This window comes from Podarcis liolepis (assembly GCF_965112155.1).
Source record: "Podarcis liolepis genome assembly, chromosome: 8".
NCBI classification, from domain to species: Eukaryota; Metazoa; Chordata; class Lepidosauria; order Squamata; family Lacertidae; genus Podarcis; species Podarcis liolepis.
This window is the reverse complement of record NC_139560.1, coordinates 83,843,853-83,860,422: the sequence shown is the minus strand read 5'-3', so window position 1 is coordinate 83,860,422 and position 16,570 is coordinate 83,843,853. Positions and strand designations below refer to the sequence as shown.

General features: G+C 50.0%; 1 protein-coding gene and 1 long non-coding RNA gene across 8 annotated transcripts in view; one reads left to right on the top strand and one right to left on the bottom strand.

The window, feature by feature from the left end:
* Positions 1–4,671: 4,671 nt before the first annotated feature.
* On the bottom strand, positions 4,672–9,327 carry LOC310714444. 2 transcript variants are annotated; one of them, XR_014529773.1, is made up of 3 exons: positions 9,134–9,327; positions 8,271–8,422; positions 4,672–7,014 (listed from the first exon to the last, which is right to left on the bottom strand). It is a non-coding gene; the product is annotated as an uncharacterized lncRNA (long non-coding RNA). The 2 variants fall into 2 exon arrangements; XR_014529774.1 differs by lacking the exon at positions 4,672–7,014 and having other exon boundaries at positions 8,142–8,422; positions 9,134–9,248.
* Positions 8,321–16,570, top strand: part of PCDH1 (protocadherin 1) — an 80,708-nt gene continuing 72,458 nt past the window's right edge. For 2 of the 6 annotated variants that reach the window (XM_083519057.1, XM_083519060.1), the window contains exon 1: positions 9,586–10,176. In XM_083519057.1, coding sequence (XP_083375183.1) covers positions 10,128–10,176 — 49 coding nt within the window. In that variant the 5' untranslated portion in view covers positions 9,586–10,127. Of the gene's footprint in view, positions 8,456–9,226; positions 9,518–9,585; positions 10,177–11,037; positions 11,199–16,570 lie in introns of those variants that run through there. The other 4 variants (XM_083519058.1, XM_083519059.1, XM_083519061.1 and 1 more) reach the window with 4 other exon arrangements.

Here is a 16,570-nt window from a genome sequence, read left to right as displayed (position 1 = left end):
TTAGAACCAAGGCCATTATTGAGCTCATGCCTTAGAACGGTTGGGGGATTTCTCCCTCCTCATTCCTAGCATTCTGTTCCTGTCCATCTTGCTTCTATTGGCTAGTCTCTTTTTATATACTAGAACCCACTTCCAAAGGTTCCACCATACTCTTTTATGACTATTGTCCCCTTCACACGCAAACATGTGAATGGATTAATTTTTAACTTTGAGAAATCCTGAGCATGCTGTTGCTTGCACCCCAATCTCTGAGTGGTACGAGACTCCAGCCGTTCCAGTTCTCACCCAGGGTTCTGTTCCCTTGGAATGAAGATCACTGGAGACTGTAATGTGGTTAGGATTTGTGCTTTGATTCACACATATATACAACACGAGCATAAGATGGAAAGGCTTACAGCATGAACTCTCCAACAGCTCTGGCTGCCCCGTTCGGTTTATAGGCATGTCCCCAAAACCATAATTTTGGATTCAGCACAGAGAGCAAAACAAGCTGCTGTGTATCTCTGCAGCTTCAACCCCAACTAAATGGAAGACTAGCTGTTGGCCTTTTGTTCTCCTAGATGGTGTAGCCTCTAGCAGAGTGAAGGGGGAGGCCCACCCCCTCCTGAAATAGCACCACAAACCAGTTGTTGCAGTGGTGACACACCTGTCCTTTCCCAGCTCTTAAGGCATGTAAATTGAGTGCATACAGGCCCATCCCAGGGACATAAACTTAATAAAGAGACTGGTTTGACCAGTTCAGCAGCCCCTTCTACCACAAACTGCAGAGATAACATCACAGGCTTGATTGGCAGCCACTGACGTCAACCAAAGCAACCCCTCTGTCCAAAGCAACCCCTCTGTCGTATAACAATAGTTAGGGGCTGAAGATAAATTGATTAACCCAATTACATTACATTACACTTTGCATAATTTGCTCTTCTTACTGAGCATTGCAATTAGCATTATTTTAATATCCTGCTTTATTTACAAATTCAAAATAAACGAGTACCTCACAGGTTAAATGGAACTAAACTGGTAGGAAAGCTAGATATTATTTCATGGTTAACAACCCTAAACAGATTTCAAAAGAGTATGGCTTATATTAATAAATAAACCCCTGTCCTTCTAGGGCCCCAAATCATTCCACAATGCCACCTTATTAATCTATGTGACCTTGCTGGCTGGGAAGCAGCTACCGTATTTTTTGCTCCATAAGACACATCAGACCATAAGACGCACCCAGTTTTTGGAGGAGGAAAACAAGAAAAATAATATTCTGAATCTCAGAAGCCAGAACAACAAGAGGGATTGCTGCGCAGCGAAAGCAGCAATCCCTTTTGCTGTTCTGGCTTCTGGGATAGCTGCGCAGCCTGCATTCACTCCATAAGACGCACACACATTTCCCCTTACTTTTTAGGAGGGAAAAAGTGAGTCTTATAGAGCAAAAAATACGGTACGTGTTTTCTTACTGAGAAGTATGGTAAACTAGATTCATCCATTGGTATAATGCTACATTAGAACACAGCAAACCAGATACCTAGAAATTTAAGAAGCAGACTCTACTGCATTGGTAGCTTGCTTTTTTTCAAACAAGAATACCTCTAAATATCATGCCAACGCAAGCCTTTCCAGTACAGTGGCCACCCCAGAAAGGTTGCCCACCTGAGCATCTCTGCACATAAGTAAACACCACTGAGGGGTTATTGATTTAGGGCTACCTAAGGCTGAAGCAGGTTAATAATAATTTTAAAAAAGCCTTTCCACTTATAACTGTAATCCCCATTGCTTGCCATGGTGGAGGCTGCTGTGGAGATGGAAGACATTACCTCATTATCATATGTCACTCTGGTTCTTGGTAGTATATTAACAATTAAGTACTCCCTGTGTTTCAAGAATCACTCAAGAATCCTTCCAAGTTTCTTGTAAGGTGGATCAGGATTGTTATCATCCCCATAGCAGTGTCCCATGGATTACTGCTTACCAGGAACGTGCTCTAACCATGCAAAATGCAACTGTCTATAAAACATGGGGTAAGTTAATGGAGGAATCTTACCTGTGTTCTTGCCCAAAGCAGGGCCTCAGGGTTAGAGATGGCATTGGAAATCTAAATGCTATCTTCCATGTATCATAGTTCTCAAGATATAATGGACAGCCTTATGGTTCTGCTATTCAAGCAGGCCATTTGCACTGTTGCAGTGTTGGTAGAATGTATTCTGTACCTCTCCAAGAAACACAGAATGAATCACCCATACCCACAGTAGAGGAGCTACTAACAGTGACCCCTGCAGTAGCAACTGAGTCCCTGGTTCCCCTTCCTGTTAGTGTCCCATGACACTCATCTGTAGCAACAATGAATTACCACGAAGAGGGGGGCATGGACTCCTTGTTTGCTCACTCATTGTGACAAAGATGCAAACTTTTATTGAACAGCGCCAGGGATGGGGAGGGGGTTTCTGCGACACGTGTATGGGTTTGCCAAGTGTTTGCTCCAGTGTGGCTCTTCCGCCTTTGACAGCTGCATGGCCAACAGCAGGACAGCAGGGATCACATTGCCTGTGACTCCATCTCTGTTCTGCGTATCTCTTTCCCTGTTATAGAACTGCCTCTCATGGAACTTGCAAAGGTGCAGGAACCTGACTAGAACAAGGTGGTTGTCCACCGCACTGAGGAACAGCTGGGAGCACTCAGCACCCTGCTGCTAGGCCTGCTGTGAGGCCCCCCTTGTGGTCTACAAAGAACTGCGGACATGGAAGGTCCTGTTCTCTGCAGAGCACCATAGAAATGAATATGCAGCAGGTATTATCTGGTACTGGGCAGCATCGAAATCAGATTGACTATATTCTCTGCAGCCAAAGATGGAGAAGCTCTATACAGTCAGCAAAAACAAGACCTGGAGCTGACTGTGGCTCAGATCATCAGCTTCTTATAGCAAAATTCAAGCTTAAACAGAAGAATGTAGGAAAAACCACTGGGCCGGGAAGATACAATCTAAGTCAAATCCCTTATGAATACGCAGTGGAAGTGAGGAACAGGTTTAAGGATTTAGATTTGGTGGACAGAGTGCCTGAAGAACTATGGATGGAGGCTCGTAACATTATACAGGAGGCAGCAACTAAAACCATCCCAATTAGAAGGAAATGCAAGAAAGCAAAGTGGCTGTCCAACGAGGCCTTACAAATAGCGGGGGAGAGAAGGCAAGCAAAATGCGAGGGAGATAGTGAAAGATACAGGAAATTGAATGCAGATTTCCAAAAAATAGCAAGGAGAGACAAGAAGGCCTTCTTAAACGAGCAGTGCAAAGAAATAGAGGAAAACAATAGAATGGGAAAAACCAGAGATCTGTTCAAGAAAATTGGAGATATGAAAGGAACATTTTGTACAAAGATTGCCATAATAAAAGACAAAAGTGGAAAGGACCTAACAGAAGCAGAAGACATCAAGAAGAGGTGGCAAGAATACACAGAGGAACTATACCAGAAAGAAATGGATGTCTCGTATACCCCAGGAAGTGTGGTTGCTGACCTTGAGCCAGACAACCTGGAAAGTGAAGTCAAATGGGCCTTAGAAAGCACTGCAAATAACAAGGCCAGTGGAAGTGATGATATTCCAGTTGAACTATTTAAATTTTTAAAAGATGATGCTGTTAAGGTGCATCCCAAAGAAGGGCAGTGCCAAGGAATGCTCCAACTACTGCACAATTTCACTCATTTCACAAGCTAGCAAGGTTATGCTTAAAATTCTACAAGGCAGGCTTAAGCAGTATGTGGACCGAGAACTCCCAGAAGTGCAAGCTGGATTTCGAAGGGGCAGAGGAACCAGAGACCAAATTGCAAACATGCGCTGGATTATGGAGGAAGCTAGAGAGTTCCAGAAAGACATCTACTTCTGCTTCATTGACTATGCAAAAGCCTTTGACTGTGTCGACCACAGCAAACTATGGCAAGTTCTTAAAGAAATGGGAGTGCCTGATCACCTCATCTGTCTCTTGAGAAATCTCTATGTGGGACAAGAAGCTACAGTTAGAACTGGATATGGAACAACGGATTGGTTCCAAATTGGGAAAGGAGTACGACAAGGCTGTATACTGTCTCCCTGCTTATTTAACTTATATGCAGAATTCATCATGCGAAAGGCTGGGCTGGATGAATCCCAAGCCGGAATTAAGATCGCCGGAAGAAATATCAACAACCTCAGATATGCAGATGACACAACCTTGATGGCAGAAAGTGAGGAGGAATTAAAGAACCTTTTAATGAGGGTGAAAGAGGAGAGCGCAAAATATGGTCTGAAGCTCAACATCAAAAAAACAAAGATCATGGCCACTGGTCCCATCACCTCCTGGCAAATAGAAGGGGAAGAAATGGAGGCAGTGAGAGATTTTACTTTCTTGGGCTCCATGATCACTGCAGATGGTGACAGCAGCCACGAAATTAAAAGACGCCTGCTCCTTGGGAGAAAGGCGATGGCGAACCTAGAAAGCATCTTAAAAAGCAGAGACATTACCTTGCCAACAAAGGTCTGTATAGTTAAAGCCATGGTTTTCCCAGTAGTGATGTATGGAAGTGAGAGCTGGACCACAAAGAAGGCTGATTGCCAAAGAATTGATGCTTTTGAATTCTGGTCTGGAGGAGACTCTTGAAGAGTCTGCAAGAAGATCAAACCTCTCCATTCTGAAGGAAATCAGCCCTGAGTGCTCACTGGAAGGACAGATCGTGAAGCTGAGGCTCCAATACTTTGGCCACCTCATGAGAAGAGAAGACTCCCTGGAAAAGACCCTGATGTTGGGAAAGATGGAGGGCACAAGAAGAAGGGGACAACAGAGGACAAGATGGTTGGACAGTGTTCTCAAAGCTACAATCATGAGTCTGACCAAACTGCGGGAGGCAGTGGAAGACAGGAGTACCTAGTCCATGGGGTCACGAAGAGTCAGACACGACTAAACGACTAAACAAAAACATTACGTGGTGAAGGAAAAATGAGCTGAGCAATTTGGGCCATTCCCTCCCCACAGGTGCCGTAGTCCCTCCCTTCCTCCTCTTGGTCCGTGTTCTGCATTCTGTGTGGACTCCAAAGGCCAAGGTTACGAATTAGGTCCTGAAGAAGAGGGAGCTGGCAGGCTGAATGGGTGGGAGCGGAAATGCTGCTTCATTTTGAGAAGCAGCAGAACTCAGGGTGCCGAAGAAGACCCTATACTGTACAGGGAATATTTAAAAAGGACTGGCATCTTCTTTTGGTATTTGGAATACTAGGCTCATAGGGGGAAATCTGAAAGACATGAGCAAACCAGTGATGTAACCATTAGCAGCCAATATTTCCCTCTCTTCCAGATTTCCTTCTGGGACTTGCTTCTCAAGGAACAGGGGAATCGACAGTCAGAAAGGAAAACTGACATCAAAGGGCAGTTTGGGGAAAGGGCAACATCAACTCAGAGGGTTCTCATTCAGTGGGTGCAGCCATCTACATCTGGTAATCTTCAGACAAGACCACGACTCGAGGGGCCTTGGGCTAATAATGGGAATTCTCCTCTAGCTCACAGCCTCTTCCTCTTCCTCCCATCACCGCAAGGTCTGCATCAAACTGGCATTTGCAGTGGCTGACACAAGCTGCCTGTGTTTTCTTATTTTTGTTATTTTTGAGAGGATATTTTAGCGCTGAACGCATTCCCTCCTGTTGCCATGGCAGCCGTGACAGGGGTTATATACCGTGAGAAAAATACCAAAATTAATGAGTGAGTGAAAGTGCAGCAGAGAGAAAAACAAGGTTAAAGAAAGAGTTAAAACAGTAATAAAAACAACCTCTTGATAATTTGGCAGCATGTATCCTACAGGCAAGAGGAAAGAGAGAGAGAGAGAGAAAGCTTTCCAGGGAAGAGCATACATCATGGCTTCCATGAAAAGCCCAGTGCGACAGGAATCACACCTACACAAGTACACCTTCCTGGTGCCACTCCAATATGTGAGTGATGCTGCAAAAAACAGAAACAAACAAACAAAAAACCCACCACCCCAAATCAATGCAAAACCTTCTCTCCTGACAACCCCAGCCCAAGGTTTCACAGTGTCTGGCACCCTTCTGACTATAACCTGGACTCAGGATGAGGCCACACCCCAAATCCATGTGAATATCATACAAGAATATCAGCACATGCATTCTATCTGAGGACCCCAAACTGGCACACTTCCTGCCTATACTTGCCGATCAGCATGACAACTCTGAGATTGTCATCACAATCAACACCCAGGAATTAGCACTGTGTCTTTGAACCACCACCATAACATTGTCTATTTCATGTCTATTCCCCACCCCCCCTTAGTGTGAGCTAGTGCTCCCTCCCCAAACAGTGGTTCCTTTCTGCCCACCCATTTGGTACTGTAAATTCTTAAAAGCAGCCCAGGCGGTCCTCATATCAGCAGAACATCTCCCCAAGTGTGCCCTAGATACTATTAGAACCTGGCTTGAAAAATCAACATTGCGCTCAGATCTAGCATGGTGCCCAGGCTGCCACACAGAGACACCCATCTTTGTTTCGCCTTGTATTTGTTTGCAGGAGCAATACTGTATGGGGGAAGAGGAAAAAAGCCCAGAGTCTTTCATGTTGCTCATTTCCTCATGTTTGTTTTTCAGTGCCTTTTGTTTTTAATTGTAGGAAGGAGAGAATTGTCAGAACATCTGTGTTATTAGCATTAGCTGCCCGAATCCTCTCCCTCCCCCCTCCTGTGGAGCCCAGAGCTGATGAGGAGAGAACAGAGGAGCCTTTGAAACAGCTCACAGCAACCAGAAGCCAGGTTTGCAGCATTTGTGTTGGGGGAGAGTATTTATTCTCATGTAAGGTTCATTTGCTCTCCTATATTTCCCCTTTTCTGGAGATTTATCTGGCTACTCTCCCATCACAGACTTTGTTTTCCTGACAAGGCCCCGTGGCACCACACTGCAGCTGTCTCTGTGCAATGTGCCACAGCAAGGTAGGGCTGATGGACTCTTCTGCGCCATGCTGAGCTCCCCAGTGTCCTCCGGAAGGGGCAGCATCAAAACCTGCGGGTGGTTGAGGGAGAGAAGCCAATGCTGAGAGCCGCTCTTCTTCTGAGGATCACCCACGCTTTCATGAAGATTCGCTTCCTCCCCTTGAACACAGTAGGAACCAAGCTGAAGGGAATGGGCAGGGCCTTTCAGTCATAAGCAGCTGTACCCACAAGGCACAGGCAAGGAGCTGCCTCAGGTGGCAAATGCAGAGGATCATGCCACTCAAGGACTGGGGTGCGAGATAAACAAAAGCAGCTCTCTGAACACCACCCACCAGGAAATTAATGGGAGTTAATTAATGGGAGAGATTTTGAAGGAGGGACATTCAAGTGACAACCTCCCTCCTTTTGACTCTTGTGTGAGTTAAGAGGAGGGACGTTGCTACTTCAATTTCTCTCCTCATAAATCTGTCTTACGGTAACATTCAGTTCTCTTTTAAGAACTGGAAACACCTGAAGGAACAGGAACAGGAAGTGTACTGTACTTCTGGGAAGACCATGTAGCTGAACATGATCTCAACCCATCAACGTCCTTGACGCTCCAGCAAGCTTTTGAAAGCAGACGGAAGATAAAAGGAAAAAGGTAACTTTTTAATACCAGCTGCATGCTTCCTAGTCTTAACAACCCAACTAGAATAACCCTTCCCCAGTCTCTAACGCAGGTGCGGCCTCACACCAGTTACCTGGGTATCTTATGCAAACAAAGCCTTGCAGGCCTACCTACAAAGTAAACAGAGCAAAGTCCATTGAGACTGGGCTGGGCAAAAGGCACATTACCTTAGCCAGATTTGTAGCTACAATGGGAACATGCAAACGCCATCCTAATTGGGGTCAGAGTTCACTGGGGGGGGAAGATCAAACTTAAAAGCTAGAAGTGGCCAGTTCCACTGCAGTGTGTTGCTTTTCCGAACATCAGCATCGAGTGATGTACTAGGGGAAAGCAAACTTCAAGCCTTGGATATGATTTAATTTAAGATGAAATGAAACAAAAGTGGGGGGGGGGGTAAACATAGCTCCAGAGCAGTGGGCAGTAGCAGAAAAGCCTGGAGCAAGCAAGGAGTGGAGGATTAGCCTGGAGAGATGAGTAGGAGCAAAGAGGAGCAGCAGGAATCCTTAGAGACGCTCTTTTTTTGGGGGGGGGGGGAAGAGTCTTTTGATAAGAAATTCACATTCCTCACAAGACCCCTCTCTCCCAGGAAGATGCAGATACTCTTTCTTTCTCTTTTTTACACAAACACACACACACACAGCCCAAGGACTCAAATTCACATAAAGCCCGTCATTCCATTGAAAGACAAAGCAGCCTCTAGATGGTGCATTGGGTTATGGAAGGCGAATGGAGCATGTATGGGAAGAAGGAACGCGGGGGCTGCGCTGCGCAACAGGTTCATAGAGCTGAGCAGCATGTAAAAAATCTGGAGCTGCAGGAAAGAAGCAACACGTGTTTTTAACAGGTTGGCTCTGCCCATAATCTACTCCTAACGATGCTAGAGAGTACCCCGTGCGGACTTGGGAGCTCGCCAGCAGGGCAGCCCGGCAGCCCCCCACCCCGGTAGGGCTCCGCAAGGCGCCTGCTGAGTTGCCTGACGCGGCCGGCCTGCAGGGGCCCAAGAGCCAGGAATCTCTGGAGCCTGGCAGCTTGGCACCGGGAGCGCCAGGCTGAATGTTAACGAGCGCTCAGTCCTTGGCAAAGGACCAGAATCCAGCTTGGAAATCCGGACCCCTGGCAGAGCAGGGCCCGCGCCGCTTAAAGGGGCAGAGGAGGAGCCGGCGCTCAGCAGCCGCTTCCCGCGTGTGAGTCCCCGCTGTTTTCTCGGCCGCCCTGGATGCCGGGGCAGCTGGCAACCATCTTGGCCTCGCCAGCCCGGAGTTCTCCCTGGAAGCCCCTCGCCCGCCCGCCCCAAAGGGCCTGCGGGAGGGTCGCCGCCTGCTCGGAAGCGGCTCTCCGGAGACGGATCCCGAGGGCAGCTCCGCCGCGCGACCCCGAGGGGCAGCGGAATGGCACTGGCCAGCCCCCTCGGGGTTGCTGCAGTGGCGGCGAGGGGGAAGGGCGGGCGGCTGGGCAGGTGCGCAGTCCCAGCTCGCTCCCTCCTCCCCCGGCAGGTGCAGCCGGCGACGCGCGGGTGACTCACCGGAACCGGCCGCGAGGACAGCGGGGGAGGAGGAGGAGGGCGCGCGGGCGGGCGGCAGGGTTGGCGGGGGCAAGGTCAGCGGGAGTCACGCGGGGAGAGCGAACGGCGGGCGGGCAGGCGGCGCGGCGCTCCAAGCGGCTCCGGCCAGCAGGGCAGGCGGGCGGGCGGGCGCGCAGGCCTCGCCGGCGCCTCGTGGGGAGCAGGCCTCGCGCGCCCCTAGTGGCCGTGGCCGCCGCCGCGAGTGGGACGCCTCCTGCTGCCGGGCGCCAGCGCGCGACCTCGCGGCTGCAGCGACGGGCTGCAAATCCGCGGGGCGGACGGGCGGGCATCTGGCGGCGAGTTCCCCGGGCAGCGCGGGGCTGCCCATCGCTTCCCCCCAAGCAGGCAAGTCAGTGGCCGAGGAGCCGGGCGGTGATGCTCCCGGAGGCGCTCGGGGAGGGCTGGTCCCCTTCCTCGGAGGCGAGCGAGCGCGCGGCTGGGCTCGGCTAAGGCACGCGAGGCTGGCTGGGTCGCTGGCGCTGCGGCCACCTCCGCGCGGAGCTTGGCTTGGGCACCGGCTCTGCCAAGGCGCCGGAGCTCCGCCTCCCTCTCCCCGGGCAGCGAGGACGACGGCGAGGAGGAGGCGGCCAGCCGGGAGGGAGCGAGCGCGGAGAGGGAGGCGGCGGCGGCGCGCGCGCGCGCGAGGAGCGGGGGGGGGCGATGCAATCCCTGGGCTGCGCTTCCCCTGCACTTCCTCCTCACACACACCGAGAGAGCAGCTCCGGCTCGGACACAGCCCGGCTCGGCGCGCGCCCCGGCAGCAGCGGCTGCTTGGCTGGGCTCGTGGCGCGGGCGAGCGGGGCAGGCGGGCAGGCGGGAGGGCTTCCTTCGGGTGGAAGGGACTGAACGGAGCGGCGCGGATTTGGAGCGGAGCGCGACGGCGCGGGGGGCTCGGAGAGCCCGGCTGCTGGCGGATTTGCTGCGGAGAGCAGCGGGCAGGCGGCGGGAGGCGAAGATGCCCGGCGAGGAGCGGCGAGCGAGGAGGAAGCCCCGGGCGCCGCGAAGTAAGGGAGCGCGGCGCGGCGAGCGGGCGGGCGGGCGGGCAGCCGGGAAGCGGCCAGGGCGGACCCCGCGGCGGAGGACCGCGCTCGGCTCGCGGCTGTGTCGGAATGCGGGCGCCGGGCTGGAGGGAAGCGAGCAAGGCAGGCGCCCGCTCGAGGCTGCGGGTGGCGGGGGCAGAGGCGGGCGAGCAGCCGCGCAGCTCCCCGAAGACGGACGGGCGAGGGGCGAGGATGGGGATACTTGGTAGGCAGCTTGTGGGGGTCAAGTTTTTGCTCCAGCCGGCAGGCGACTCTCCTGCGGTCCTGCGCCGGGTCCTTCTTCCTCTCGCCGCATCCAGCTGCTTCGCCCCCCCCCCCGCGAGCTGCGGCGCCTCCGTTGCTGCTCTCCCTCCCGGAGCCAATTCGATTCATTCTCTCCTCCCGCGCCCCTCCATTTCGGCACCCTATTTTTTCACGGATCGGGGTCTCAATGAATCTTTTCCAATCTGCGGAGACGGGAGCGCCGCCGAAATCGGAAGCAGTTCCCGGGGGGGCAGTGAGGGCTCCGCGCACATAGCTACCCCCCTCCCGTGACAAGCGAGAAGCAGCGGGGGGGGGGACGACGACAGGGAGGCGTTTGTGGGCGACGCCTGGCTTCCCCCCGATGGCTGCACCCCGATGCGCTGTGTGCGCCCCCTCCCGGATCAGAAAGGGGGGCAAGTAGCCGGGCTCCTGCCAGGACCCCAGCACCCTCGCCTCCTGCCACTTGTTGGGTGTTGGGGGGGGGAGAACTCCGTTTCGCTCGTGTGCCCCCCCCCGCCCCGACTCCTTCCCCTGCCCCGGAATGCCCTGCCTGTGTGCGGGCTCCGGGGACGTGGCATCCCTGCAAGCGCCTTTTCGGACTGCGCGTGTTTTGCTGGTGCGGCGAGCGGGGGGGGGGCGGGCGGGCGGGCGAGGCTGGCAGCTGCCCTGGCTGGCGCTCGTGCTTCGCTCCTGCGCGCGGATGGCCGAGGCGGCAAGCGCGCCTCCTCTTCCCCGGGTGAAAAGTGCGTTGCATTCTCGCCCTTGCCAGGTCCCCCCCCCCCCCCGCGCGCTCTGTCCGGGGCATTGCTGCTCCGGGGTTGGGGTCTGGAGGAGCGTCTGCACGGGAAAGGGTGCTGCCGCGCAGCGGGTTCGGGTGTAGATGCGCCTCCTTCGGAGAGAGACCCCGAGGAGTGCTTGCGGAAGGAGCAGAAGGCAGCCCAACGGAAGGCTGGGGAATACGCACGAAAGAGGAGGAAGGCGAACGGGTGCGTGTGTATGCAAGAGCGGACAGGTCTGATGTGAACTTCAGGTGTTGGGCATGTAAAGGAAGTGGGCAGGCATGGCTGGTGGAGACCCGGGTTTCAGCGCTGGCGTGCGCTTTTGGTGAGAACTCGCGTCCATAGCATGTCGTCGGTGAATTGGGGTGTGTGTGTGTGTGTGCAGATGAAGTATGATGGGTGGAAGAGGGGGAGACGTGGAAGGTGCACAGAAAAGAGGCGCCCCTGGGTATCCCGGGGGGTGAGGCAGGCTGGAAGGATGTGGCGGTGGCGGTGCATGTACCTTCCTATGGAGGAGGGGCATGTGATGCGTGTGTATCCTATGAGGATGTTCCTAGGAGTGAGGGATGTGTTAGGTGCGCCCTGCGAGAGGGGCTGTATGGATTTGATTGTGCAAAAAGCCATTTACTGTATTGTTGCCGGATTACTTGTTGCTATTCGCTCTTAACCCGACCTCTTTGAGGGGCTGGAAGGGTGGGGTGAGGCGGAGTCCCCTTTACAGCTAGTTACATGCAGCCTTGTATGCAGATGCTAACTATGAATCATGCTCTATTTTCTTCTTCCCGTTTGTGGTTACTGTAAGTTTCTAGTCCAGCATCTGGGGACCTCTCATTTTCCCAGCGCTAGTACTGAATGTTTCTTATGTGTTACCCAACCAATGATTATTTCTTATATATAAAAAAACTGCAGCAACATCCAAGCATTCTTTCCAACACAATATTTGAGACCAGAGAATAAGTTTGTGCCTTTTTAGCTGTCATCACTACTTAGGTAGCTGCTGTTTTCAGGGTTTTGTATCGTTGTGCACAGCACAATCTTGATTTCGACCCCAAGTCCCAATTCTCATTTGTGCTTCCTGGTGTTCCTGAGTGTGTGTTCTGCTGGCCGGAGAGCTTTTATTCTGGGATGTTTCCTGTGCGCAGTGCTTTCAGTGTATGGCTTTCATCCTATAGCATCTCCTAGTAAGGTAGAGGGGTTTGATATTTTGATAGGGAAGTTATGAGTTAACTGCCATTGCCAGCTTGCTGGTGACCCCAAGGGCTTCTAGGACTCGACTTCTAAAGAAATCTTTATTGCTTTCTGAGTTGCCTTAAGGCAGATCTGTTATCTATGTGTTTCCCAGAATCAAATGCTACAAAAGACCACCACCACAGTATCCCTATAGGCAGAACGTGCTTCCAAATAGGAGCCAGGAGGCCTAAGCCCTGCTGAATAGTTTTGTATATGCTAATGTGTTTACACCTAAATGAGCTGGAGAATGGTCTTGCTAAGCCAGTTGTAAGAGGAAGGAAAAATTGGTCTAACAAAGCCAGGTGCAGATAGCAGGTGCTTTCACTGGGGATTTGAAAGCATCTCAGCCAGCATAGGCCTTTGGCCAAAACTCTGGGTTGCAACAAATCAGTGGAACCTACAGGGCAAAAGACTAGGTCATGGATCATGGGCCAAAGCCATAATCCTCAGCCCCAGCCAACATGGCCATGCTTAGGGATGGGAGTGGTCTTCCAGAATACCTGGCGTTGGCGGCCAACACCCTGTTGGCAGCCTCTGGACTCAGAGCTGGATTAAGACATGCTGAGGCCCTAAGCTATGGCAGCTTTAAGAGGCCCCTGAGCGTTACCCAGGCTGTATTATTCTAACAAGAAGGACAATGAAAATAGAAATAATGAACTATTGTATTTGTATACATGCCGATGCATAGGCTAGGATGCAACCAAAAACTTAACAATCTTGCACGTCTTGCAATAAGCCTGCTTGCTTATGAAAATACCATATGATTTCTTAGCATATATTAAAAGAATATTCTTGTTATTTCTGAATAGACATATAAACACAACATGACAAATTATTGTGTAGCTGTTGAGTATATTTCATCATATCAGAATGAGTTTGTTTTCCTGTTTCCTTCATTAACCAATTATGCAAAACTCCAAATTTAGGTTAGTTTAGTTTGTTTGTTTTTTACTTAGAGGCCTCTCATAATCTGAGGCCCCAAGCTGCAGTTTATTTTGCTTGTGCACAAACCCAGCACCGACTAGACTAGGCAAGCAGCTCGACAAGGTTAAAGCTCTGACCCTGACTCTGGCTTAGAAGCGTTGCAGAAGGAGCCTAATGAAGTGGTGGAACTGGATTTGTTAGGCAAGAGCTTTGGCTTGTTCTGTTGTTTTTTTCTTCTCCTGGATGAAATGTGGCTTCTCTAAGATCGCAGAAAAATAATAAGAAATGCACTATTGTGAGACGATGAATAGTCGATGTGTTGAAGGTTGGTGTTGAGCTGGTGTGTGTTGAGCACCATTCTGCAGGAATGCTGCAAGGGCTTAAGCTCATAATGCACATGCGTGCTCATATTGTACAGGGACATGGATAGAGAGGAATGTATGGATGTGCTTGCTTCTACTGGGTATGCACATGTATGAAGTAATCAACAGTGAATTTCTCAAGGGCAAATGCGGTGCAGAATCCATGGGCAAGAGGCTGTGACAACTCACACTGCAGCCTTGACCATTCGTTAGCCAGGTGTGGCTCAACATATGGTGCTTGAGGTGGAAATGCAAAATGGTGACTTTATTTTAGTAATTAAGCGTGGTTACAATCCACTGGCAAGTTCCTTTGGGAACTTCTCAATGCCCAGAGTCAGCTATCTTCCTTTGCCTGCATCTGGTCAGATTGCACAGGTAATTACGTTAGGAAATGCAATTATTTCATTTTTATCCCATGAAGTCCTAATGTGATGGACTTTAAGGAAGGCTTGGCTATCCTATTTCCACATTTCTGCTGTTGCTAGGCTCTGAATTGAATTGGCAGTAGTATGGGTTCCTTTTTCTGCTCCCTATTGCAGGCCTACCATGTTGGCTGCTTCATTAGATGACTGAAATTCAGTTCAGGAATTGCTCGGCTGTCTGCTTTCTTGGGTTTTGTTAAATGTTTAGAAGCGGAGCTCTTCGTTTTAACAGGGTTCCTTCCATTGCATTGGCCTATACTGGGTACTAAGTACAAAGTATTTTCTGGGTGATACGTGTCGCAAAACGTTGCCCTGTACTGTATTGTAGCATGCTTCCTTCCACTTGATCCTCTCGCAAATCCCTCCCACATTTTGGCTTTCCTCGCCCGCACCACTGCCCCCTCCTTTTTGACTGCCCATCAGGATATAATCTCTCTAGTTTACAACCACCCCATCCTATCTGAGGGGCAGAGTCCATACCTTTCACTACAAGGTGGATTGAAATCAAACATCCGCAGCAATAAAGATCTAATAGTAGGGCCTGCTTCAAAGTTTATCCTGGGCGGGGAGGGGGGCAAGGTTGGCTTGCATATGAAGGAAGTCCAGTTCCATTGCAGCTACAACCCCCACCCCTCCCAATACGCAGGGCTATCTCTGTGCTGTATTTATTTTGACTGTTGTTTCTAAGGGCATTTGCTTTGCTCTATTCTGCTTTTTTAATTGGTTTTGTGTATTTTATTCTGATTTTTAATTGGCTTTGTGTATTTTCGTGATTCTTTAAAAAAAAAAAGAAATGCTTTGTTGAATTCAATTGTTCCCCAAATGTATGTATACCAACTAGTTGCCATAATAGCATTTTTTAAAATTGCCTAGTGCCTTCGGTGCCTTATTTCTGGAAAATTCTGAACAGTTCTTCAGAAACATGCATAGGACCAGACTGTAAGCCCTATTTTGTTCAGCAGGACTTCTTTCCAAATAGTTGTCCATAAAACCACAGCCTTAATCTCCACATACATGATCTTACTTAGTATCTTTACATATGTAAGACCCTAATGAAGTTATAACTAAATGAAATTAGGACTATATCCAAGTAGATAAAAGCCAAGCAGAAAACACTTAGAATACTCCAAAGGTTTCCTATTGCTCCTAGATCAGTGGTAGGCAACCTAAGGCCCAGGGGCCAGATGTGGCCCAATTGCCTTCACAATCTGGCCCATGGATGGTCTGGGAATCAGCTTGTTTCTACATGAGTAGAATGTGTCCTTTTATTTAAAATGCATCTCTGGGTTATTTGTGGGGCAAAGGAATTTGTTCATTATTATTTTTTCCAAAATGTAGTCTAGCCCACCACATGGTCTGAGGGACGGTGGACCGGCCTACGGCTGAAGAAGGTTCCTGACCCATTTCCTAGATTGTCCAAAAGCCCCGTGCAGTTGCAACTCAGTACAGACCCAGTTCACACGGTATGCTAAGGCAATCGATGTGGGTTCCTTCCTACAGGGGAGATTGCTGCTGCTTTGCTGCTCCTCAGTGCCTGTTGCTGTGCCACTGTGAGCTAAGCCATGGTTAGGCTTAGTGTGTCATTGGAACGTGGGCTCATAGTTTCCCTTACTCCAGACAAATGATGAGCTATAGCCACGGTTTGTTTTATGGATGATATGCTAAACCAAACCATTGCTTAGCTCTCAGTGATGCAGCAGGATGACCCAAGTAGGAGCAAAGCAGCTGTGGTCTCTCTGGGAATGCAGATGCTTTTGCATTTATGCTAAGTCAGGGTTTTGGTTACCATGATGTGTGAACTGGTGGAAAGCAGAAGCTTGTGTATTTTGATCAGGAATCATAAATATTTTTTGAGCTGTGCATTTATAATCCCCATTTGCAGCATACTTTTAGCAATGCTGTGAATCTTATTATACTGTTTTATTAGCTGCTGCTGCTACGAAACATTTTGTGCTACTTTTTGTTGTTTATTGCTGGTTTGTCATTACATTTTAATGCTGGATTGTTGTAAACCACCCAGGTAACATTGCTACCGGGTAGCACATAAGCACTGCAAACAATTAAACAATTAAATATTCACAGTTTGAGAGCTCAACACATTGCAGAGGCCAGGTAGTTAGGTGGAAGGAATAAAACAAGGACATAAGATTATCAATATGTGTTTCGTGCAGTGATGGGCCCTCTAGATATTTTTGAACTACAATTTCCATTTCCATGACCATTGGCTATGCTGGCCTGGGGCTGATGGGAGTTGGAGTCCAACATTTCAAGGGCCCTAGTTTAGTGGATGATGCAGGTGGGATATAGGATGGCATTTCTGGGATCTTTTCAGGGCACAGTAGGTAGCTGAGGAGAAGGGAATTAAAAGCCAAGAGAGGAGTATTGGGGTCTGCTTTGC